This window comes from Rana temporaria, chromosome 3 (assembly GCF_905171775.1).
Source record: "Rana temporaria chromosome 3, aRanTem1.1, whole genome shotgun sequence".
Taxonomy (NCBI): domain Eukaryota; kingdom Metazoa; phylum Chordata; class Amphibia; order Anura; family Ranidae; genus Rana; species Rana temporaria.
The window spans coordinates 182,293,349-182,319,146 of NC_053491.1; the positions used below are offsets into that span (position 1 = coordinate 182,293,349).

General features: G+C 44.4%; 1 protein-coding gene across 2 annotated transcripts in view; it reads left to right on the forward strand.

The window, feature by feature from the left end:
• The window catches only part of USP15 (ubiquitin specific peptidase 15), a 117,545-nt gene that overhangs the window by 63,063 nt on the left and 28,684 nt on the right, over positions 1-25,798 (forward strand). For both annotated transcript variants that reach the window (XM_040343928.1, XM_040343929.1), the window contains 6 exons: positions 1,109-1,192; positions 1,281-1,375; positions 4,435-4,626; positions 18,347-18,462; positions 20,883-21,158; positions 25,512-25,582. In XM_040343928.1, the coding sequence (XP_040199862.1) occupies positions 1,109-1,192; positions 1,281-1,375; positions 4,435-4,626; positions 18,347-18,462; positions 20,883-21,158; positions 25,512-25,582 (834 nt within the window). The remainder of the gene's footprint in view (positions 1-1,108; positions 1,193-1,280; positions 1,376-4,434; positions 4,627-18,346; positions 18,463-20,882; positions 21,159-25,511; positions 25,583-25,798) is intronic.

Sequence of the window (25,798 nt, forward strand, 5' to 3'; positions counted from 1 at the left end):
TCTAACATTGCAAAAAAACTTTATTTGTAAATAACTTTGCAATGCTTTGTACCAGAATCATAATGTTAGTGTCATTTTACACGGGGCAAATTTCTGAATAAAATGTTCAGTAAGACCCGGTTCACACTGGGGCGACACGACAGGCGGCTCAGCCGCCTGACGTGACGTGTCGCGTCCCATTTAATGCAATGGAACCGTTCTAATAGGAGCGACGCAAGTCGCTCCGACTTAGAAAAAGGTTCCTGTACGACTTCGGGGGCGGCTCGGGGCGACCTGCATTGACTTCTATACAGAAGTCGTTTTGCAAATCGCCTCTGAAGTCGTCCTTAGGACGACGGCTGAGTCGCCCCCGAAGTCGTGCCGCTGCTGTGTGAACTGACTCTTACACTATTTATTTGTAAACAAACGCTGCTCAAAAAAAAAAGGAACGTTTGTTTTGTTTACATTTGTTGCGCTTTATTGAACAATATCATAAAAAGAAAGCCTTATTTGTTCTTTAAAAATTATATATGCAGCCCTTAAAAATTCAACTCGCCTGCTCGCATTTTGCAAGTGGATTTTGAGGGCTGGCGAGGAAGGGCTGCCTGGAAATGGGGGGGGGGAAGGGGGCGAGCACCTCCAGCATGTGGGGTTGTATAGGAGTCCTTCTACCAGCGCTCGCAGAGGCGAAGAGAGGAGAGCAGGTGGCCGGAACATCAGTGTGCGAGGAATATCACTAGAGGCTTTCAATAGCAGCAGTGTGTTCCCTGCACTTGCTGTCACACACAGGGGGTTGGGCGGGGTAGCTTGTGGCGAGTAACACTTGAGGCCTGGCTAGTAGCTCAGGACTTGACATTTTGAGCCCTGGATATATGTATTACCTTGTTATCTTAAGTAATGAGAAGGTTGTTTCTGAATAAACAGATCCATGGCAGAAATATAAAAATTGCCCTGGTCCATAGGGAGTGAACAGGTGTAAGAGGTGGTGAAGTGGTTAAAAAATAGATTTTTTTTTTTTATGATTAAAGATTTTGATATTATTAGAGGTCTTTTTATATAGAACAAGCACTATAGCTGTACTTTTTAGCTTTCCCTGGATATCTGACATTATTTATTTTTATTATTTTAGTATAAAGTAATTGTTCCGAAGATTGGCAACATTATGGACCTCTGTACAGCTCTTTCATCGCTTTCAGATGTTCCTCCAGAAAAGGTATGTTTGATTGCCAGTATATATTTCCCTGAACTATAAACTTAATAGACTAATTACTGTATTTCATTTTCATTTCCTCTGTCTGCAGATGGTGGTCACAGATATTTACAACCATAGGTTTCACAGGATATTTGCTATGGATGAAAACTTGAGTAGTATAATGGAACGTGATGACATATATGTGTAAGTTTGATATTGCTGTTAATGTATCACTAACGGATGGTACTAGACCTAGATCTGCTTAACAAAAAGAGCCTCATATTGTCATTGTACCATATCAAGGCTAATTGGGGGCTAAGAATATGCATGCATCTTAGATACTAGGGGGAGTACAACTGGGGGGGATCCGTAGTGGAGAAGGATCTGGGGGTTTTGGTAGATCATAAGCTCAATAATAGCATGCAATGCCAAGCTGCAGTTTCCAAAGCGAGCAAAGTCCTTTCTTGTATTAAGAGAGGTATGGATTCCAGAGAGAGAGATATAATTTTGTCCCTGTACAAATCATTAGTAAGACCTCATCTGGAATATGCAGTTCAGTTTTGGGCCCCAGTTCTCAAAAAGGATATCGGGGAACTGGAGGAAGTGCAGAGAAGGGCAACCAAACTGATAAGAGGCATGGAGGAGCTCAGCTATGAGGAAAGATTAGAGGAACTGAATGTATTCACTCTTGAGAAGAGGAGATTAAGGGGGGATATAATCAACATGTACAAATATATAATGGGTCCATATAGTGAACTTGGTGTTGAGTTATTCACTTTACAGTCAACGACGAGCACAAGGGGGCACTCTTTACATCTAGAGGAAAAGAGATTTCACCTCCAAATACGGAAAGGTTTCTTCACAGTAAGAGCTGTGAAAATGTGGAATAGACTCCCTCCAGAGGTGGTTCTGGCCAGCTCGGTAGATTCCTTTTAAGAAAGGCCTGGATTCTTTCCTAAATGTACAGAATATAACGGAGTACTAACATTTATAGGTAAAGTTGATCCGGGGAACATCCGATTGCCTCTCGGGGGATCAGGAAGGAATTTTTTCCCCTGCTGTAGCAAATTGGATCATGCTTTGCTGGGGTTTTTTGCCTTCCTCTGGATCAACTGTGGGTATGGAGTTGGGTATATGTGATTGTACGATATTATTATTATTTTATGGTTGAACTTGATGGATGTCTTTTTTAAACCTGACTAACTATGTAACTATAGGGAGTATATCTTTTATGTTCTATGTTTGAAGTTTATGTTATGAATGTTTATGGCTACACAATTTACTGATGGTGAAGTACATTTAAGTGTTGGGACAAATGCAATCTTCTTCTTGGGCGATGTGGTAAATACTGTGCATGCCCCGTGAATTTGTTGTACCATCAGCTCTACCCCAGTAGAGCTTTTTCTACATGCTGGCAAATTTGGTTGAGACAATGTGTTCCCAAGAATAAGCAAGAATTTTTCTTTATTGCTAACTGTTGAACTTCTACATAGCCAGATACTCAATGAAGTTGATTTACTAAAGGCAAATAGACTGTGCACTTTGCAAGGGCAGTTCACTAAGCTCTGAGGGAAATTAGTGCAATGTCAAGAATCCCCAATGCACAGAATTTTTTTTTTTTTTTTTTTTTTTTTTTAAAGGCATTTTTGCTTGTATGTGATTGGATGATGGAAATTGGCAGAGCTTTACCACATTCGCTAAGTTTTGGGGAAAATTGGAGCAACTGCATTTGCAAATTGCACAGTCTATTTGCCTTTAATAAATCAACTCCAGCAAGTTAGTGCAAACAGTGCCTAAATCTTTTCTATTGCTTAAAACTATCAAGTTGTGCATAAAGACATTTACTTGGGCCGAGTATACCTTGGAGACGCGCTCAAAGAAAATAGAGAGGAGACATTGTTGGAACTGGCAGCAGAGAAGGTTAATGCCCTGTTGATGACTGCACCACACATCCATCCATTTATGTGAGTTCTGATGTTCTTCTGGTACCAGTGATTTTGGATTAACCCAATCCTGCATACCAAGTTTTGAAGTGTTGCCATCCACCATTGAGCCTCTGCATCATATGATTACTTGCTTGTTTTCATATCTATCTGGAAAGCCGATTGATTGCACTGGGTGTTGGTGTGCTTTGCTTCTGTGCACCCTGAAGTCTGGTGGAAGTCTCATCTTCACTCTACATTGGAATTTGTTATTTGGACTATCACATATTTATCACTATTTTAAGCGCTGCACTTTGGACTATTATACCTTGGAGATTGTCATTTTTGCAGGAGCCTGGGACAGGGAAATCTGATTTGACTTGGTGTGGTCATTTCAAAGTTTACTTTTGTATTGAAAACCTTGTATGGGTTTCCACATCCCCTCTTATCTAGTACTTCACACACATCTCAGATGCAGCACAGACCTGTTCCCAACTGCCTGGGGGAGTCCTGCCCTCCCATTGCTTGTAAAAGCAATCCAGCGGTTAGTAAGCCACTGGGATTGCTTTTACAACAGAGCCGACTGCTGGCTCTAAAATATGATAAAATGAAAAATGAAAGAGATCGCGCTAAAATTATTGAACAGTGAATAATAAATAAGTGGAAAGTTCAAATAAAAAAATCAGTCCCGCCACACAGGCAAATTCATATGAAAAATCTCCCAGGTGTAACACCGAATCCACATAAGAAGAGTGCTTGACAGGAAAGATCCTCCACCAAGGTTATAAAAGCCTCTTACCGGATGGAAATGATCTCCAAATTATAAGAGATCAAATAAAGCGTGATAAGAGACAAGGATGGATGATATCCCATAGGAAGCCACAGCGCTGAAATCCTGATAGAATAGTATCAGCAAACATGGAGCATGTAAAAAGCCGGCCAGCTTAACAAAAACGCCCGTATCCGGGTAGAAGATGCGCGGTGACGTCAGAACGCCGCCTCCCTAAGTTTCCTTACGACAAGACTTGGTTGGTCACGGGATGATAAATATGATACAGTTGAAAATAAATAATAAATTGTTTTTGGGTTTAATACCACTTTAAACATAGATTGACTGTAACATAACTGCACATTTGAATGCCTGAAGACAGAGAAGGCAGTGCTGATTATCTCATAGGTATCTTATACTAGCTTAATACACTGTTTCTTCCATGAAACAAAATATTAGCTTACTAATGGTGGATGTAGATTTATTCCTATTCCTATTTGCCTTTACATGATATAGAAATTGAAATGCAATTATGGTTCATGCTTGATTTTAATCAGTATTTTGTTCCTTAGATTTGAAACCTCTATAAACAGGGCAGAAGATACAGAACAAGTCATAGTTCCTATATATTTACGTGAGAAATTTCGCCATACCAGTTACAGCCATCACCACGGCTCTACGTTGTTTGGTCAACCCTTTCTTATGACTGTGCCTAGGAACATTACTGAAGATAAGCTGTATAATCTACTTTTAGCAAGGATGTGGTATGTATTTTCATGAATATTGTACAGCTCTGTGAATTTTGACTCCTAGTTTTGAAGTCAGAGCTCTGACATGACAGAACTGTATTTTTAAAGAAGAGCTTCGGGCAAAATCTTTATAATTTTTGGGTTAACTGCTTGTTTTGTCCCGGGGCGTAAGAAAAAGCTATCATTCGATTCCCCCATCCTCACTTCCAGAGCTGATCTATGGGTGTGATGACCTCAGGAACAGTACATGCACAAGACTGCTATCGTGCACCCTCGTTCCTGCAGGAGGCTCTCGGGGGATCTCTCGGATTAGGTAAGTATATATCTGCTCTCCTCACTCCTAGAAAAAAATAAGCAGTTAACCTATGCAGTGCAGGCACAGGCCCACTGCATGGGGGGGGAAGCTGCCCAGAGTTCTTCTTTAAAGCTTATAATCCCAGCTAGACTATTCTAGGCTGATCAAGAAGATGATTAAAGTGGAATTCAAGGCTAGAACTAACTAAGCTTAAAAGAGAAGTTAAGGGAAAATACTTTTTCAGAATCATACTTCGGTGGATTCAGCATCGGTCCCCAGCCGCATCTGCACTGAGAACCGAACGATCGAACACCGCCGATCGCTTGGTTTTCAGAGCTCCGTGAGCAGAGAGCTGCAGACTGTCAGTTACAGCTTTCTTCTCTGCCCCCTCCTTGCTCATTGAAGAGCTGGGCTGTGGAGGGGGTGAGGGCGGCCAGCTCAGTCTCTCTCAGCAGCTTAGCCAGGTGTCTGTGACATCAGCAGAGAGCAGACTTCAGCCCGCTCTCTGCTGAAAACGGGTCACTGGAGTGCAAAACAGACTGCACTCCTGTGACCCAGAGGAGAAGTATAGTCAAACCAGCTTTGGCTATGCTTCTCCTTTGAAACTGCTCTCACCCCCTTCTAACTCTTATACAAACTACCCTGTAGAAGGAAGATGCTTATACTTTCCTATTCTCAGGGTATTCTGATCTGGCCATGTGATCTATCCAATGTCTGGCTTCAGGGGAGAGGAGACTGCCAACAACAGAATGCCTAGGCAGTAATGTCACCCATAGGCTTACTATGGGGCTTTCGTTGTCGGCTGGCCCTCCTCTCCCCTGTAGCCACCGCTGGGAGCCGATCATAAGACCAGACCTGAACGCCCTGAGAATAGGTAAATATAAGAATGCTCCTTCTACAAGGTAGTTAGAATAAGATTTAGAAGGGTGTGGGAACTGTTTTAACCACTTAAGACCCAGGCCAATATGCAGGTAAAGGACCAGACCCCTTTTTGCGATTCGGCACTGCGTCGCTTTAACTGACAATTGCGTGGTCGTGCGACGTGGCTCCCAAATAAAATTGACGTCCTTTTTTTCCCCACAAATAGAGCTTTCTTTTGGTGGTATTTGATCACCTCTGCGGTTTTCATTTTTTGCGCTATAAACAAAAATAGAGTGTCATTTTTTAAAAAAAAATATATATTTTTTACTTTTTGCTATAATAAATATCCCCAAAAAAGATATAAACTTTTTTTTCCTCAGTTTAGGCCGATACGTATTCTTCTATCTATTTTTAGTAAAAAAAAATCGCAATAAGCGTTTAACGATTGGTTTGCGCCAAATTTTTACAAAACGGGATAGTTTTATGGCATTTTTATTAATATATATATTTTTTTTACACTAACGGCGGCGATCAGCGTTTTTTTTTTTTTTTTTTCGTGACTGCGACATTATGGCGGACACATCGAACAATTTGACACATTTTTGGGACCATTGTCATTTTCACAGCAAAAAGTGCTATAAAAATGCATTGATTATTGGGAAAATGACAATTTCAGTTTAGGAGTTAACCACTAGGGGGCGCTGTAGGGGTTAAGTGTGACCTCATGTGGGTTTCTAACTGTAGGGGGCGGGGCTGGACTTGTGACGTCACTGATCGTCTTTCCCTATATCAGGGAACAGACGATCAGTGACACTGCCACTGTGAAGAGCGGGGAAGGTGTGTTTACACACACCTCTCCCCGTTCTTCAGCTCCTGTGACCGATCGTGGGACTCCGGCGGCGATCGTGTCCCGTGGCCGCGGTCACGGAGCTTCGGACCGGGTCGCGGGCGCGCGCCTGCGACCCATGGCTGGGCACTTAGAGGACGTACAGGTACGTGCCTGTGCCCAGCCGTGCCATTCTGCCGACGTATATCGGCGTTAGGCGGTCCTTGAGTGGTTAAGCTTAGTTAGTAATAGCCTGGAATCCCACTTTAAGTTCCTGTAAAAGACCTCAGATCTACTGTCTAACTTTTTACCACGGCTGCTGCTTTTACCTGATGCCCTGGCCAACAGATCATGTTTTTTTTTTATCCCCTCAATCCTAGAAATATGAATTGCAGCCAAACAGAACAGCTACTGTTGGCGTATCTCTCCAGTTAGCTGATTGGTTGTTATGCAGAACTGCACCAGATTCTGTGTGCACAAGCTTTTGTAAATCTCCCCCTATGCAACAGAGCCATGTACAGTCAGATGAAATATCTTCATATATCATACAAAAAGGAAATGACCATACATGAAATGTACATGCATTAGCTGTATTTGCAAACACCAGTTTGACAATATCTAGCATTATTTCATGGATATTTGGATATATGGATATTATTTTGGTATATAAGATTGATAAGGTCTGGCAAGCACCTCTATCCGTGGACGGTCTTGTTTATTTTTTATTTATTTTTATTTTATTTTTTAGGTTTTTGATTTATCCTAGAGTCGGTACTAAAAGGTTTTCTTTTTTATAGTGTCATCTATAAGTCTTTGTAATGTTTTGGCATAACACAACTTCAAAGAACTGACAATGAATGCACACATATGCAGACAGCAGAAGTAACTGGTGTGCTAGAAATTCTGTCACACAATTCTAAAAAATGTATTTCCTTTTTTTTTTTTTTTTAACGATGTGCAAGTAAAATTGCATGGAATAAATACATAGCTGGTACATACATGGGTTGAAAAAATCTGTAGAGTACTATATTTGGGTGTCCATTTTTATATTTTAAATATGAGTGCATTTAACATAATCTGTAATGCTTCCACATATTGCTTTTCCAATATATACTGAGAGCTGAAAATATGAATATGAACAAAGTGAACTGTGCATTCCGACTTTGGGATAAAAAAAGCTAAACAGAAAATGTGAATCTCACTGTCTAGAATCCCTGTTATTAGGACAGCCAGGAGAATGTTTAGGGTTTTACTAAAGAAAAGGCTGAATCTCTCGAAGAAAAACAGTATTTCTTGTCCATTCATTGGGCTGTTAAAATAAAACATCAATGCAATACATACTGTTCTACAAAGGATCTGTAATTACAGCAAAATTCCGATTTCAAAACATTTTTTACGTGTCACAAGACATGTGAGACAGTTTGCAATTAAGCAGTTCAGCTTCCTATATAACCTCTCCATCTCCAATGTCCTTATTGGGCAATAAATTAGGATCATCAACTCTATCCAGTGAGTAAGGAGGTGACCCAGGAAACCGTGATGCTAAACAAGGAATTAGCAGAGGAATTTTTCAGTCTAGCAAAGATTGTATAACACGAATAGCTGCCAAGAAATTAGGAAGATTGTGGCTGTTATAACAGTTTAACAATGTATTTCGCTGCTGATTGGATTGCAGCTTTTTGCCCGGTACACACAATGAGATCATCGGACGAATGATCATCAGTTGTTTTTTGTTTGTTTTTTGCATGCTAATCTCCGATTGAATCTGATGAGTTTACTAAAGTCACAAAAATTTCCGTACAACAGAATAAAAATTCGGATGTGATGTGTTGTAATGCATTTCCGAACGATAGCTGTACTGATTAAAACGAAAATCGTATGATCTACAGTAGGTGTTTGTGATATTGTGTTTTTAGCACGACGGCATCGCGCTGATTCTCGGCGACATGGTGCCGAGATCTCGCCGACATCTCGCACTCACTGGAATAGTGACAGCACATTCCAACGTGCGCGTCATAGAAGCGACGGGAGATCCGACTTGGATTCCCGCCAATTCTACACGTGTGCGGCGTTTGTTATGAATCCTGAAGGGGAAGTCCCCGCCGGATTTTAAATAAAAATTCGGCATGGGTTCCCCCCTCAGGAGCATACCGGGCCCTTAGGTCTGTTATGGGTTGTAAGGAGAGCCCCCCTACGCCGAAAAAACGGCGTAGGGGATCTCCCTACAATTTATACCAGACCCGTATCCAAAGCACGCTACCCGGCCGGTCAGGAAAGGATTGGGGACGAGCGAGCGCCCCCCCCCCCTCCTGAGCCGTACCAGGCTGCATGCCCTCAACATGGGGGGGTTGGGTGCTCTGGGGCAGGGGGGCGCACTGCGGGGCCCCCCCACCCCAGAGCACCCTGTCCCCATGTTGATGAGGACAGGGCCCCTTCCCGACAACCCTGGCCGTTGGTTGTCGGGGTATGCGGGCGGGAGGCTTATCGGAATCTGGGAGCCCCCTTTAATAAGGGGGCCCCCAGGTACCGGCCCCCCACCCTAAGTGAATGGATATGGGGTACATCGTACCCCTACCCATTCACCTGGAGGAAAAGTGGTAAAAACACAAATAAAAAACACAGGGTATTAAAATATTTTATTAGTCTGCTCCGGAGGCTCCCCCTGTCTTCTTTAGCTCTTTTCTTTATCGTACATCACGGGACACAGAGCGGCATTCATTACTATATGGGTTATATGGAGTACCTTCAGGTGTAGACACTGGCAATCTCAAACAGGAAATGCCCCTCCCTATATAACCCCCTCCCATAGGAGGAGTACCTCAGTTTTTCCGCCAGTGTCTTAGGTGTTAGTCATGGTTTAGCTTGCCTCCACATCCTTGGGATTAGGTGAGCTAACCGGTTCTGTCCAAAAAAGCCTCAGCGCTAAAGTGGTCAGTAACCGGACCCCAAACCCTTGGGGTATAGCCCATAATGCTTTTCTTTTTAGAGAGCTGGACCCTGGGCCCAGAACTTAGAAACCTTTGGGTGCCTAATGTTTCTGTTGCCAGAGTGCTATATGGGCCCAGGACAGTGGATCCTTCATAGGAACCCAGGGCCTGAAGGTCTAGACATCCCCACCGAGATGGGGGAAGATTGGGCCTCTTGCTTGGCAAAGTCCTGCGGCATGGAGCAGGTAAGTGAGGGGAAAACTTGCGGAACTTGGTTCTTAGCAGGTTTTTTCTGGGGGGTCACAGGGGACATGCCTAAAGTTATGCACTGCATCTGGCAAACTAGTCACATATCATAAAGATAGGATGGCTCTATATGTATTATTCCCCATAAGATGTGACCTCCCTTGTAGTGTTGGAAAAGCATTGAGTGGGGCCTGTGTGATATAAAAGTATATGTGTGTGTCAGAGAGCTGTGCTTACCTGCAAGCCTCCAGGCGATGCTCCATTCAGTCTTCCTCCTCACGGCCTGCAAAGCAGGCAAAACGCCGACCTCTGGAGCAGAGAGGTCCCTTCCTCCCAACCCCACCCCCCCCCTGTCGGGAGGGGCATTTCCTGTTTGAGATTGCTGGGGGGGAAGGGCGGGTCAGTGGCTTAAGGAAGGGGCGGCCCTTCCTTGTTTGTTCCATATAGCTCATTCAATACTTTGGAACTGAGGAGGAAAGACCAGAACGGCAAGCACGGGGCGCCGAGGACACACAGTGGCCAGAAAGAATATTGCAGTCTTCAGAAAGACTGTTTTCAAGCCTAGAAATAGGCTGTTTCTTTTCCATCTCATAGTTTTTCTTGCAATACTACTCAGGGGGACAGAATGTTTTTTCTTTCCTAGATTTGAAAAAAAAAAAAAAAAAGAAAAAAAGATTTTTTTTTTTTGAAAAAAAAAAAAAAAAAAAAGTGTCATCTAGGGGAGAGGAAGCATTTTTTATCCCCCAAACAGGTGTTTGGGCATTTAACTATTTATAAGTCCCAGGTACCAATAAGTAGCAGGTGTACCTCGGTATTGTACCATGGCATCAAAAAACAAGGGTACAAGAGGTGGGGATTCCCCCAGAGAGTCTGAGGTCTCGGACAATGCTATGCCGCTGCTTTCCCCACAGGGAGCCTTGGGGCCATCGGGATCTGGGGCTGGAGCTGACGCGGGTCAGTCCAACCCTAAGATGGTCACGGAGGAGGTATTACTCACCTCTTTAAAAGAGATGCAGAAAAGCATGGGTAAAATGATAGCCGCAGCTATGCGGGGCAGTAAGCGGAATAGATCTCCGTCGCCCGAGCGCGGACCCTCAGAAGAGGAGGTCCTTTCCTCAGGGGAATTGGACGACCTCTTGGACAAGGACCAAGTAGGTTCAGGGATCGAAGATCCGGATACAGAGGAGTCTGGGGCAGTCTCCCTGAGGGAGAGCTGGTGGATTCAAGGATTGTCGGACTTGGTCCATAGGGCATTCAACTTGCCAGTACCAGATCTCCAGGTATCGACGGTTTCAGCTTTGGGCTCACTGAGGGCGCCTCAAAGCAATGCTGTGTTTCCGATCCATCCTCTATTAGAGGGAGTTTTGTTCCAAGATTGGAACAAGCCAGATAAGATCTTCTTACCACCTAAGAAGTTCTCTGTCCTATATCCTATGGAAGAAAAATTTTCCAAAAGATGGGCTACTCCTGCAGTGGACGCAGCCATCTCATGTGTTAACAAATCGTTAACATGCCCTGTAGAAAACATACAGGTGTTCAAGGATCCAGTTGATAAGCGCTTGGAAGCACTACTTAAGAACTCCTTCACTACTGCAGGGGCAGTAGTACAGCCAGCTGTGGCTGCGATTGGGGTCGCTCAAGCATTATCGGATCAATTTAAGCAGATGCTTAAACTTATTCCTGCCCAGCAGGCAGAAGAATTTTCGGATGTCCCTAAGGCCATATGTTTTACGGTAGACGCAATCAAGGATTCTATCCAGCAAGCGTCACGTTTATCGTTATCCCTTATCCATATGAGAAGACTCTTATGGTTAAAAAGCTGGGAGGCTGAGCCCCCATGCAAGAAGCTCCTGGTAGGGTTCCCCTTCCATGGAGGACGACTCTTCGGAGAAGACCTAGATAAATACATTCAGACCATTTCAAACGGCAAGAGTACTCTCTTGCCAACTAAGAAGAAGGTTCAGGGGCCTGCGTTTAAACGACAGTATTCCCCTGGGCAGGGGCCCTCTAATGCCAAGCAGTATCGACGGCCTCCTGCAAAAGCAAACTTCGGCTTCAACAGCAAATCACAAGGACAGGCTGTTAGAGGCAAAAGGCAGTGGTTTCGCAAACCAGCAAAACCAGCCCCCAAGCCAACCTTATGAAGGGGCGCCCCCACCCACGAAGGTGGGGGGAAGGCTGCGACTCTTTTCAGAGATTTGGGAAGCCAGCATTCCCGACGAGTGGGTACGGTCTTCCGTGGCCACAGGCTACAAATTAGATTTCCTAAGGTTTCCTCCTCCTCATTTCCAGGAGTCGAGGATTCCAAACGATCCGCCTCGGATTCCGGCCAGTCCTGGAACAGGGGCTGGGTTTCTACTCCAACCTATTCATCATCCCCAATGGAGATGTCAGGCCAATTTTGGACCTAAAGATGGTAAATGCATATCTAAAGATCCGCTCATTTCGGATGGAATCCGTGCGGTCAGCAGCTGCCACACTCCAGAAGGACGACTTCATGGCGTCCATAGACATAAAGGATGCCTACCTTCATGTTCCAATTTATCAGCCACATCAAAGATATCTACGCTTCATGGTGGCTTCGCGTCACTTCCAATTCGTGGCGCTTCCCTTCGGGTTGGCTACGGCCCCCCGGGTGTTCACGAAGGTCCTAGCTCCGATCCTAGCCAAGCTAAGGATCCAAGGGGTCACGATCCTAGCATACCTGGACGACCTCCTAGTCATAGACCACTCATCTCCCGGCTTGGAGCGAGCAGTGGCCCTCACGGTCCAATACCTCGAGAGGTTCGGCTGGGTCCTAAATCGAGAAAAGTCAGCTTTCCAGCCCACAAGGCAGTTGGAATATCTCGGCATGAGATTAGACACAGAACAACAAGGAGTGTTCCTACCTCTGAGGAAGGTAAAAGCCATCAAGGAATTAATCCTACTGGTTCTAAGCAAGAAAGAACCGACTATTCGCCTATGTATGAGGTTACTAGGCAAGATGGTGGCCACGTTCGAGGCGGTACCATACGCCCAGAGCCACACTCGCATCCTACAGGCAGCCATCCTGTCAGCATGGAGCAGAAGGCCACAGGCCTTGGATATCCCGTTGCCGCTCTTATCAAGAGTCCGACAAAGTCTGTGTTGGTGGTTAGACCCTCAGAATCTACTGAAGGGGAAGTCTTTCAGCCCAGTGGCTTGGAAGATAGTGACCACAGACGCCAGCCTGACGGGCTGGGGAGCAATTTTGGATGGTTGCACTCGCCAAGGTACTTGGGCAAAGCCAGAGAAGCAGTTGCCCATCAACATCTTGGAGCTCAGAGCTGCTCGACTAGCCCTCAGGGCTTGGACGTCAAAATTGCAGGGGTTCCCGGTGAGAATTCAATCAGACAATGCCACGGCCGTGGCATACATAAATCACCAAGGGGGAACCAGGAGTCAAGCCGCTCAGAGAGAGGTGAGCTTGATTCTCCTATGGGCAGAGGCGCATGTGCCCTGCATATCGGCAATATTCATTCCAGGAGTGGACAACTTTCAGGCGGACTTCTTAAGCCGCCAGACTCTATGGCCGGGGGAATGGTCTCTGCATCCACAAGTCTTTCAAGCACTCTGCCAAAGATGGGGAGTGCCGGACGTGGATATCATGGCATCGAGACTCAACAAGAAACTAGACAGGTTCATATCCCGCTCAAGGGATCCGATGGCCTGCGGAACCGATGCGTTGGTTTGCCCTTGGCATCAGTTCAAACTTCTTTATGCGTTTCCCCCGCTCCAGTTACTACCCCGCCTGCTGCGCAGGATCCGGGTGGAACACATACCAGTCATCCTGGTAGCTCCAGCATGGCCCAGAAGGGCATGGTACTCACTCATCCTAAAGATGGTAGTGGGAGACCCTTGGACTCTTCCTCTACGGCCAGACCTGCTATCGCAAGGTCCGATCCTCCACCCTGCCTTACGGCATCTAAATTTGACGGCCTGGAAGCTGAATCCCTGATTCTCAGGGGTAGAGGTCTGTCTCAGAAAGTAGTCTCTACCCTAATCAGAGCCAGGAAACCGGTCTCTAGGGTGATTTATTACAGGGTCTGGAAGGCCTATGTAGGCTGGTGTGAGTCCAAGCGATGGCTTTTCTCGCAAATTTACCATCGATAGAGTATTAAGTTTTCTCCAGCTAGGAGTGGATAAAGGATTGGCATTAAGCACAATCAAAGGACAGATTTCTGCTCTGTCAGTGTGGTTTCAGCGGCCGCTGGCCACCCACTCGCTGGTTAAGACCTTCCTTCAAGGGGTCTTACGTATTAGACCTCCAGTTAAATCCCCGCTTTGTCCGTGGGATTTAAATCTTGTTCTGTCAAGTTTACAGAAACAACCGTTTGAGCCGTTGGCTGAAATTCCTTTGGTTCTACTGACAAGGAAGTTAGTATTTTTGGTTGCCATAGTTTCCGCAAGAAGAGTTTCGGAGCTAGCGGCCTTATCCTGTAAGGAACCATATCTTGTTTTTCATAAGGACAGGGTCGTTCTCCGCCCTCATCCTTCCTTCCTACCGAAGGTCATATCCAGTTTTCATTTGAACCAGGATTTGGTATTACCATCCTTCTTCCCTAAACCTACTTCCAGAAAGGAAGGGTTGCTGCATACCTTGGATATTGTCAGGGCCATGAAGGCCTATCTTAAAGCTACAAAGAAGATCCGGAAAACAGATGTGCTGTTCATTCTACCGGATGGGCCCAAGAAGGGGCAGGCAGCTGCAAAGTCCACCATTTCTAGGTGGATTAAGCAATTAATCACTCAGGCCTACGGCTTGAAAGGGTTGCCTCCTCCAGTATCATTAAAGGCTCATTCTACTAGAGCCATGGGCGCCTCCTGGGCAGCACACCACCAGATCTCTATGGCTCAAGTTTGCAAGGCGGCAACCTGGTCTTCTGTCCACACGTTTACAAAATTCTACAAGTTGGACGTAAGAAGGAATACTGATACTGCCTTCGGGCAGGCAGTGCTGCAGGCTGCAGTTTGAGACCCTCGGATTCCGGGGGCTCCTCTTTTTTGAGTTAAATTTAAAATTTAAAATTATTTTTCTCAACTAAGTTGGATTTATTATGATTTGAGTATATCTCTAAATTAAATCCTTTTGTCTTGGAGATGTTCTCCCTCCCCTCATTGTAAGCATTGCTTTGGGACATCCCATATAGTAATGAATGCCGCTCTGTGTCCCGTGATGTACGATAAAGAAAAAGAGATTTTTAATACAGCTTACCTGTAAAATCTTTTTCTTGGAGTACATCACGGGACACAGAGCTCCCACCCCTCTTTTTTGAGGACCATTTTGGGAGGCATACTGCTTGCTACAAAACTGAGGTACTCCTCCTATGGGAGGGGGTTATATAGGGAGGGGCATTTCCTGTTTGAGATTGCCAGTGTCTACACCTGAAGGTACTCCATATAACCCATATAGTAATGAATGCCGCTCTGTGTCCCGTGATGTACTCCAAGAAAAAGATTTTACAGGTAAGCTGTATTAAAAATCTCTTTTTACCAGGGGGAGCTTCTTCTTCCGATTTCCGGGGGTCTTCTCCTGCTCTCCGGGGTCTTCACCGCTCTTCTGTGACGTCTTCTCCGCTCCGGGGGGTCTTCTTCTATGTTCGCCGCTCTTGACTCGGCGCACCCCGGTTCTTCCTCCCGCTGTCCGGTGCCTTCTCCTTCTTCCGCTGTTCTGTGACGTCTTCTCCTCTTCTTCCGCTGTTCTGTGACGACTTCTACTTCTCCCTTCAGGCCGCTGTGCTGTGACGTCTTCTCTTCTTCTCTTCTCCCGATGCTGACACGTCGCCTCTTCTCGCTGCAATGACGGGTGCGTGGCTTGCATCGGATTTATATAGGCCTCACAGTCCCATCATGCTCTGGTACCTACCCATGTGATACCTACCCATGTGATACCTACCCACGTGGTACCTACCGGAGCATGATGGGACTGTGAGGCCCATATAAGTCCGACGCAAGCCGTGCACAAGTCATTGCAGCGAGAAGAGGCGACGTGTCGGCATCGGGAGAAGAGAAGACGTCACAGCACAGCGGCCTGAAGGGAGAAGTAGAAGTCGTCACAGAACAGCGGAAGAAGAGGAGAAGACGTCACAGAACAGCGGAAGAAGGAGAAGGCACCGGAAAGCGGGAGGAAGAACCGGGGTGCGCCGAGTCAAGAGCGGAGAGCGGCGAACATAGAAGAAGACCCCCCGGAGCGGAGAAGACGTCACAGAAGAGCGGTGAAGACCCCCGGAAATCGGAAGAAGAAGCTCCCCCTGGTAAAAGAGCTAAAGAAGACAGGGGGAGCTTCCGGAGCAGACTAATAAAATATTTTAATACCCTGTGTTTTTACCCCTTTTCCTCCAGGTGAATGGGTAGGGGTACGATGTACCCCATATCCATTCACTTAGGGTGGGGGGGCCGGTATCTGGGGGCTCCCAGATTCCGATAAGCCTCCCGCCCGCATACCCCGACAACCAACGGCCAGGGTTGTCGGGAAGGGGCCCTGTCCTCATCAACATGGGGACAGGGTGCTCTGGGGTGGGGGGGCCCCGCAGTGCGCCCCCCTGCCCCAGAACACACAACCCCCCCATGTTGAGGGCATGCAGCCTGGTACGGCTCAGGAGGGGGGGGGGGCGCTCGCTCGTCCCCACTCCTTTCCTGACCGGCCGGGTAGCGTGCTTTGGATACGGGTCTGGTATGGATTGTAGGGGGACCCCCTACGCCGTTTTTTCGGCGTAGGGGGGCTCTCCTTACAACCCATAACAGACCTAAGGGCCCGGTATGCTCCTGAGGGGGGAACCCATGCCGAATTTTTATTTAAAATCCGGCGGGGACTTCCCCCTCAGGATTCGTAACAAACGCCGCACACGTGTAGAATTGGCGGGAATCCAAGTCGGATTTCCCGTCGCTTCTATGACGGCTTTCTCTCCATCGCGGCAAGCCAGCTCGGCGCTGGCTCCCGCGATGGGGCTCGTAGGTGCTCAATCTCGCCGAGAAAGGGAGCGAGATTGACACAATATCGCGTGCACCTACTGTAGCATCCTACAAAAAAGAAAATTGTGCATGTCCACTAGAAGATTAATGGATGAACTGTCATGATTGGCTCTTGAAAGCTCTGTACTAACAATCCGATTATCATAAGATCGCTTTGAAAGCGATATTATCTGTACGATTTTGTGATTGTGTGTACGGGGCTTTGGTAAGCTGGTAGCAGTTGATTATATGCACTGCAAAATGCTTAGATATCTACTTCACTTCCGGGAAGTCTACCCACCCCCTTCCTGACCAGGAATTTTTTTGCGATATGGCACTGTGTTACTTTGACAATTGCGTGGTCGTGCGACACTGTACCCAAATAAAATGTATGTCCTTTTTTTCCCACAAATATAGCTTTCTTTTGGTGGTATTTGATCACCTCTGTGTTTTTGTTTTTTGTTTTTTTAGCTTTATACGAAGAACGACTGCCAATTTTGGGGGGGGGGGGGGGCATTTTTTACCGTCCACTCTAAAACACATACATATTTTTGGTAAAAAAAATCCCAATACGCTTATATTGATTGGTTTGTGCAAAAGTTATAGCATCTACAAACTATGGGATATTTTTTTATTTACTAGTAATGGTGGCGATCAGTGACTTATAGCGGGACTGCAATATTTGCGGCAGACAGATTGGACACCTAACTGACACTTTTGACACTTTTTTGAGGACCATTGACATTATTACAGTGATCAGTGCTAAAAATATTTAGTTATTGTACTAATGACGCTGGCAGGAAAGGGCTTGACATTAGGGGCGATCAAAGGGTTAACTGTGTGCTTAGCTAATGTTTCAGTGTAGTGTTGGAGGTGCTTTACAGAAACACAGGATCCATGCCTTCTGTACTGACAGAACAGCAATCTGCCTTGTTTACATGATTGTCCTGGTGCCAGCGGACATCGGGTCCGTGGGACTCGCTGAGTAAAATCAAAGCAGGAGTGAGCTGCTGGTGGCATACACTCTTACCCGGAAGTGCAGAATTATATATATATATATATATATATATATATATATATATATATATATATATATATATATATATATATATATATTCTGTGCAGCATGGCAGCCCTGTAGCAGTAAATTTGCTATGGGGCGGTCAGCATATGGATATAGATGGTAAAAAATAACCCTTATGAAAAAGAGAAATCACCGCTCTAGGATACTAATTAGAAAGTCTCCTCACCTGATACAAAGCCACGGGTGCTGGCAATGCATGGAATGATGCAAAATGAAGGAATAAGCACTAAAGTTTGGTGTGAAACACGTCAGCTTTTTACCCCGTCTGCTGTGGCATGCTTTTTGTGTGTTTTTTTTTCGATTTTAAAATAAAAGCAATTTATTTTTGGAGTGCGGCTGTCCAGAATGTTTTTCCTTCATTTAAAAAATAACCCTTGTCTTAAATGAGCTAAAGAACAGTATATCTTTATTTTTTTGTTTACAAAAGTTTTTATTGTAGAAAAAATAAATTGTATACAAACAGATATTTTAATTCATGAGTAATCTCACTTTTTTTTCCCCCTTTTTTTTCTTTTTTTTTTTTGCAGCCGATATGTAAAAGTCGCCAGTGATGGTGAAGAAAATGATGCCCCACTGCACTGCAATAAAGAACATACTGTTAATGGAAATGGTCCAAATGGAGTCCATGAAGAGGGCTCCCCAAGTAAGATATGTTTTATGAGCGGTGCTTGGTGTATTATTTATTGGGCTGTTCCAAAACATTTGATCAGTGGTCACCAACCTTCCTGGCACCAGGGACAGGCTGTGCAGAAGGCAGATCCTCCACAGACAGGGGGGTTGTCACTTTGATTTTGATTAGGACATAATTGTTAGCTCACTGCGGATCAGACAAAACAGTCAGGTGACAAGAGTGATATTTCCAGGAAATCAGAGCAAAGAGCGTGTCTGCTGGACAGAGTGGTTTGACAGGACATATTATATGCAACAATTTGAGTGTCAGCTAGATAGTAACAGTGTGTGCAGGGAGGCACCATGACCACCTAGATACAAAAAAAAGGGGGATTGAGAAGTTCAAACGTATTCCACATACTCGTCAGCATGGCTGATTCAGAAATTTTCCTGAGCAAAAGCATGAGGACGCCAGATTGGTTTTTGGTAGCAGCCTATTACCTTGGGAAAGGTTGGGCTGAGGTGTTGGGGGTGCAGCCTGGGTCTTACCTGTACTCTTTAAGATCCTGTCCCCAGCCAGCTCTCCTTTCTCCCCTTCTTCTTCGTGGCAGAGAGGGAAGGAAGTAGTGGCACTGAGAGAAGGGGAGCGGGCGCCCTCTAGTTGTCAGAAGGTGGCAGTGCAGGTTGTGTTGGCTCACTTACAATGCCGCCCAGGTGACAGCATGCCACAGAACGGCACCGGTCCACTGCATTCAATTTTTTTTTTTCTTTTAAATATGTCAGTCATGTTTTTAAAATTACTGGTATGAGGCACCAGCTTAAAAAATAGTTAACCGGTAAAACGCAAGAGCCACTCAATTACTTTTACTGCACTTGGAAGTGCCACCTGCTATGGTTTTTGGGCTCTGCTAGTCCCCTGGGATCCCAGGGCAGCAGTAATCTGGATCAGGGTGGAGAAAAATAGGACCTCTGGGAACTTGGATCCACCAATCTCCTCTGTGTCTAATGAACCAAAATGCGACAAGCACTTTGTCACTTTTGTCTCTTCTGGGTTCAGAGCTGTCATCTCCCAGCTGCTGTGGCAGGGGAGACAGATGTTTAAAAGACCCTGCTGTCTCCATGAAGAAGACCTGTCACCTGGCCATGCTTTCACTTGTAGCTTGTTAGACCCCTTGAAAGATCAAAAAAAATTAATAAAAAATGTAAACACATGTAAATGTCAATGTGCATGTAGGTCATACATGGTATACAGCAGTTGTGCCACACATCTGAGGTATGGCCACGAATGTCTAGGGGCATCATTCATGGTTAACTCGGAATTGGTAAGCTCTAAAGTCTTTATCTTTAAAGAGGAAGTAAACCCAGTTAAAAAAAACACCACCTGCAAGACAAAGGCATAATGAGCTAGTATGCATAGCATACTAGCTCATTATGTAATACTCACCTCAGATAGAAGCCCCCGCAGCCACCCTCTTCCAACGCTTGAGCAGCTGACATCTTGCCCGGGGGTTACTTCCGGGTATCGCGGCTCCGGCACTGTGATTGGTCGGAGCCGTGATGACGTCACCCCCGCGCATGCGTGCAGGAGCCGCCAGTGATGGCACGGCCTCAATCGGGAACGGCACGCTACAGTGCGCCTGACAGCGGCGCCAGGGATTTTAGTAAATATCTCCTAAACCGTGGAATGTTTCAAGCACCTACAGGTAAGCCTTAATCTAGGCTTACCTGTATGTTAAAGTGGTTGAGAAAGGGTTTACAACCACTTTAATCTCACCTATAGACAATTTTGGTTACCTTAATTTCTACCTTATGGGCACGCACAATTTTAAGGCTTGACGTGTTTGGTTTCTATTTACCTGGTGCAACCCAATCTCTTATATTTTGCAAAAAGTATTGTTTTTGTGGTATTAAAATTCATTTTATTGTATTATCTACAAAAAATATGCGTTTTGATAAACAATTGTACAGATTATGTGCGGCATGAACAATTGCAAATACCACCATTTACATTGCTGGGTCTCTGCAGAAAATATATGATTGTGGGGTGGTTTAAAATATTTTTATTAGCAAAAAAATGCAGATATTGTCTGAAAAATGACAACATTGCCACAAACAGGAATTGGTGAAGGAATGCTAAATAAATATGTGCGCATGGATTACCAAAGTGTGTAATGTAAGGGGAGGTGTAGAACCCATCAGACACCTGGCACCAGCTTAATCCCAAGTGAAGCAATAGCTGTTGCCCCTGAATATTCATCTATAGGTATCGGCTTGTACCCACTGGCATAATGCTTATTACGTCAGGTGATGGTCCTAAAATATAGATGCATGTATAATTTCTGTTGTGACTCTTTAGCCCTTTCTTTGCGTTGATTCACAGTGATCTTGCTAATTCTGTATACTGCATGTAAAGGGACATCATCATGTAATCTTTATAAAACTCTGTTTTTTAAGGTGAAATGGAAACCGATGAACCAGATGATGAGTCTAGCCAAGATCAAGAGCTTCCTTCAGAGAACGAGAACAGCCAGTCAGAAGATTCTGTTGGAGGCGATAATGACTCCGAAAATGGATTGTGCACTGAAGAAACCTGCAAAGGACAATCACTCACAGGGCAGAAAAAGCGCTTTTTTACATTCCAGTTCACTAATTTAGGCAACGCTGACATCAGCTATATCAAAGATGACACTCGGTACATTCGATTTGATGATAGACAGCTCAGGCTAGATGGTAAGTCTGTTTTGTAAAAAACACAGCTCAACACTTGCTTGTTAACATAGCAAGCTGCACCTCATTCATTTCATTGGACCTGTCAGTGTTGACAGATAGTAGTTACCAATCATGTCCACCGTTTCGATCTGCAATTGTCATGATCTTTTGCAGGTTTGAATCTAATTGCTGTGATTTAAAAAAGACCGTTTTAATAAGACACTTTGATAAATGAGGCATGCTGCTGTTCGTGTTATCTAGAGGGAGATGCTGGACAGAAATTTCCCACATTGCTCTTTGGTGAAATTTCAATAAATGTTTTGCTTTGATTTGGGAAACTATCTCACTCAGCTGGCAAAATAAAAAAATCACAATTGTCTTGAATTGGTTTAGTCAGGAACTTTCACTTCTTAGACTGGCCATTCACAGTGCAAATTTGCATGATTCCCCCATCAACACAGACAGCGCTGACAAGGGAATCCCTCCTGACGTGCAATTGTCTGCTTCCGGTGGGATTGACAGGAGAAGACAGTGAGCCGTTAGCAATAATTGTCAGAGAATCCGTCAGGCTGGTTGTACCCAAGTTGATTGATTGATCGATCAACTTTGTACATTCAGCCTGCCCATTAACGGTTTGAATCTCAGCTGATTCCTGCTGAACCGACCGAGATTCGAACTGTGTATGGCCGGCCTTGATCACGTGAACATATTGATAAAAATGGCTACTAGTAATTACCACATCCATTCGTATTACAACCTCAGGACCCATGTTGTCAGGCTTAACTGATACAAGACAAACACATGTATGTACCGGGTGGTTGCTATGAATTACTTCATCCACACATTTCACCCTGCTGCCAGACATCCATTAGACACACTCCTTTAGTCAATGAACAGTCTTTTGCTTGTTTGTGTTATTTTATTAGGGGATTGAACTTGGTTGGGGAAAGGCTATGGGATACCCATAGGAACAAATGAATAGTTGAAATGTTATAGCAATAGATGCATTACACTTCTTCAGATAGGATATAGAAATGAGTGCGTCGAAATCTTGAGCTAGGACAAGATGGCTGACACTAAACTTGACAGACTTTTACCTCAGAACATCTCTTCCTCCTGTACACAGCGTATCAGACTTTTACCTCAGAACATCGCCTCCTGTCACAGACTTAGTATTCCTGTCATGCCATCAGATATGACTAGGCCTCACTCTGAATAAGTCCCAGTTTAAGTAGAAGATGAAACCCCTTTTCCAGAACATTCTCCACTGGAAACAGAAGGTGCCCAAGAGCTGAAGTACATGTCCGTCACCTACTGCTACACTAAACTACTCCCCTGCCCCCAGATCAAAAACAAACAGGCCTAGCTCGCAGCATAGGCCTGCTTAAATTTACCTGCACTGGCAACTAACACAAAACCCTACACTTAGCACCTAAAGGTAGAGGGTGCTAAACGTATATAAAAAAGATGCAAAGAATTGTATTACAAAATTGAACTAAAATCACAATTTATAATAATGCAGGATGCTAGTCTCTTCAAAGCAATATTGGCCTCATATTAATAGCGAGTATTTTTGCAAATCATATCCCAAGAGGTTGACGTGTTTCACATCAAATTGCTTCTTCAGGACCTTAAATCTTGGAAGTCCCCTGCACCTGGAGGTAGTGGGATCCATCGAATGCAAACACATTCTTGCTAATAACGTGTCTTAAAGCACAACTCCACTTCTGTTTGAGAAAAAAAACATTCCCCTCTGGGTGATCTTTGTACATTGCAAGGATTTTAACAAACTTTGTTGCAGATTCCTACCTTTTTGTTATTCTGATGAAATCACTGTTTGTTCCTCTGTGCCCTGGGCTCTGAGTGAGTCTAATGAGAGTGGTTTCATGATTCTCAACCAGCTGCTCCAGAATCGGGCCTCTAATTAGGAAAATGGCAGGGTCTGCATCCCTTTAGACGTTATTTTCTATTGGGGGTATCTTACCAAAAATAACATTTTTGTTGCAGGGGATGCCGAAAATCTGACTTGTATCTTAGTGCAGACTTCTGGGAAAATCAGTGAGCCAATCACACAAGCAGGAAATTATGTTTCCAGGGGGCGTTCTGTACACATTCTGTGTACAGAACACCTCCAGGTAGCCATATTGCATTGCATTTTACAGAAAATTAAAGAGCTGCAGATTGAAAAGGAAAGGTAATTTTTAATAACATTCCATTACAATATGACTTGTGTCGCAATTGTATATGCTATATTATTATTATTATTTTTATTTGCCATTTTTTTTTTTTTCATGAAAGTGGCGTTACCTGCAGAATAAACATGTTAAAGGACTTTGCTGACATTTTTTTTTTTCATCCAAAAATCTCCATACTGTGGCAACCTCCAAACAGTGGGGGATGCTACAGTAAAGAGCCTCCACATCAATTGACACCAAGAGACTACCAGGTGGTATTGTAACGTTGTCTAACTTTTTGAGTAGACTTCATGTGGACATAGGTGACATCACCGGTATATTACCAGGATGTAGAATTTGGAAGACCTGGTAATGGAGCTGAAATCAGAGATGTTAGTTCAAAGTTTGGTTCCATCGTCATATACTTTCTTTGCCGCAATTTCCCTGCTGCTGCTGTTGCACAGTTTGACTTTGCTAGTAAAGATATTTGTTATGTTTAGGCCACACTGATAAGAATGGTACCACAAGATGCTAGGCCCTTTTTTATTTTATTCTCGTCATGCACCAATTGAAAAGGTATATCAAGCTAAATTGCTCAATACACACTCCTGTATTCACTGATCATGGTAAAGCATTGACTTGGCCATGCATTTTAATCTCTTTCCCTGACCACGTATCTCAATGGTGTGGGAAGAACACCTCTCGAGTAAGGCAGGATATGGATGCTTTTCACAGCCAGTCCATTCAAGCAGTGCTCACCGTATATGAGAAGGTATCATAGACACTCTTGATTTTTAAATACTAATGTAGCGAATGTAGCAAACTTGGGTGCACTGAAAGAGTAAAAACACCTGGGGAACTTTCATGCTGAGGCACGGGGGCGTCGGCAGTAAAGGGCCGCTAGTTTCAGTGGCCCTTTACCCTAGTTTCAGAGGTGCTTTTCGGCTGCTAGCAGGGCACTTTTAACCCCCTCTAGCGGCTGAATGAAGGCTTAAAAGTGCCCGCAAAGTGCCGCTACCACTGTGTCTTGCAGGTGCTTCGGCGGTGCTGCCCATTGATTTCAATGGGCATGGGCACTTTAGGAGCAGTGTATATACACCGCTCCTAAGGCACCTCAAAGATGCAAGCGCACCACTCTAGTGTGAAAGCACTGAATGTAGCCTCATGCAGGTGAGCAGCTTCAGAATCTATCGATGATGTAATCTGTAGTCCCACAGAGCACACAGCTCGCATTTATGGAGTGATGAATATAAAACTGTAACAGTGAGAAGAGAGAAAGAGAGCACTATGTCATAAGCAGGGTTCAAGCCGTGGAAAATTTTTGGAAAGCCGCGGTAATAAACCAGCTGATACCGCCAAAAAAGAAACAAATATAATGCTTGTCCCAATGTTATTTTTTTGGCGGTATCAGCTGCACTCTGGGTAGAGGCTTCCTGTTCATTTACAAACTGAAGATGTTGTAAACCGTTTACTATGCTTCAGTTATGAGTCAATCTAGGAATGATCAGTACCATCACTTGCTGTGTTCATTCAGGATAAGAAAGGGTTAGTAAGTATGAGAGATGTGTTCACTGAAATCCCCCTTACCATTCTAAAATCCGATCTTCCTGTGTGTCCACAGGCACTGACAGCCAGGTGGGAGGGAAAGGAGTAGAAGCCAGAAGCGCTGTATGGGGAACCACCGGGGGGGGCGGGATCAGCAAGGCCGAAGGGGATTGGAGCACGCGGAGCGGTGAAGGAGGATAGGCGGGACACAGGGGACATGGCCTGCAGACACACAGGCTGTGGAGAACACAGCAGGAACATGGCTGATGGACAGCAATACCATAGGGGGTTACTACATTTTTATTGAATAGCATTGATCAGCAGCAAGTCAGCCACTGTTAAAAGCTGTTTTTTATTTTTATGAGCAGTGTATGGGGGATAGTTCTACCATAAGTTCATAGTAACCAAAATGACCATGTGCTTATAGCATAAGGGGGGAAACAGCCAACATAAGGCATCCTGGCCAACTGGAAGCGGTTCTGTGCCACTGATGCCCTATGTCAGTGACGGCTAAAAGGTTAACACTTTTATTTTTTATGCTCTCAGTATATTATTTCATTGTAGTGTGACAGCCATGTTTTTCTTTATCTTCTATACACGCTTAAAATTCTAAAAGAAAAAAAACTAAAACCTAAAACTTTTTTTTTTCTTCTAGAAAGCTCGTATCTTGCTTTGGACTGGGATCCCAAAATGAAGAAAAAATACTTTGATGAAAATGCTGCAGAGGTAAGCATTCACCATTGCAGTTCAGATAGTGGATATTAGAAAGAAAATGTAATCTAATTTAACAGCCTTGTAACTGAAACAATTCAGAAACAAATGATTATTACAAATGAAAATGTGTATTGTGTTAAAAAAAAAAAAAAAAATCATAGTTTGTACATGTACGGAGGTTTTAAAATGAGCTTGTGCGTTATACATGCAAATAAAGGTTTGCTTAAA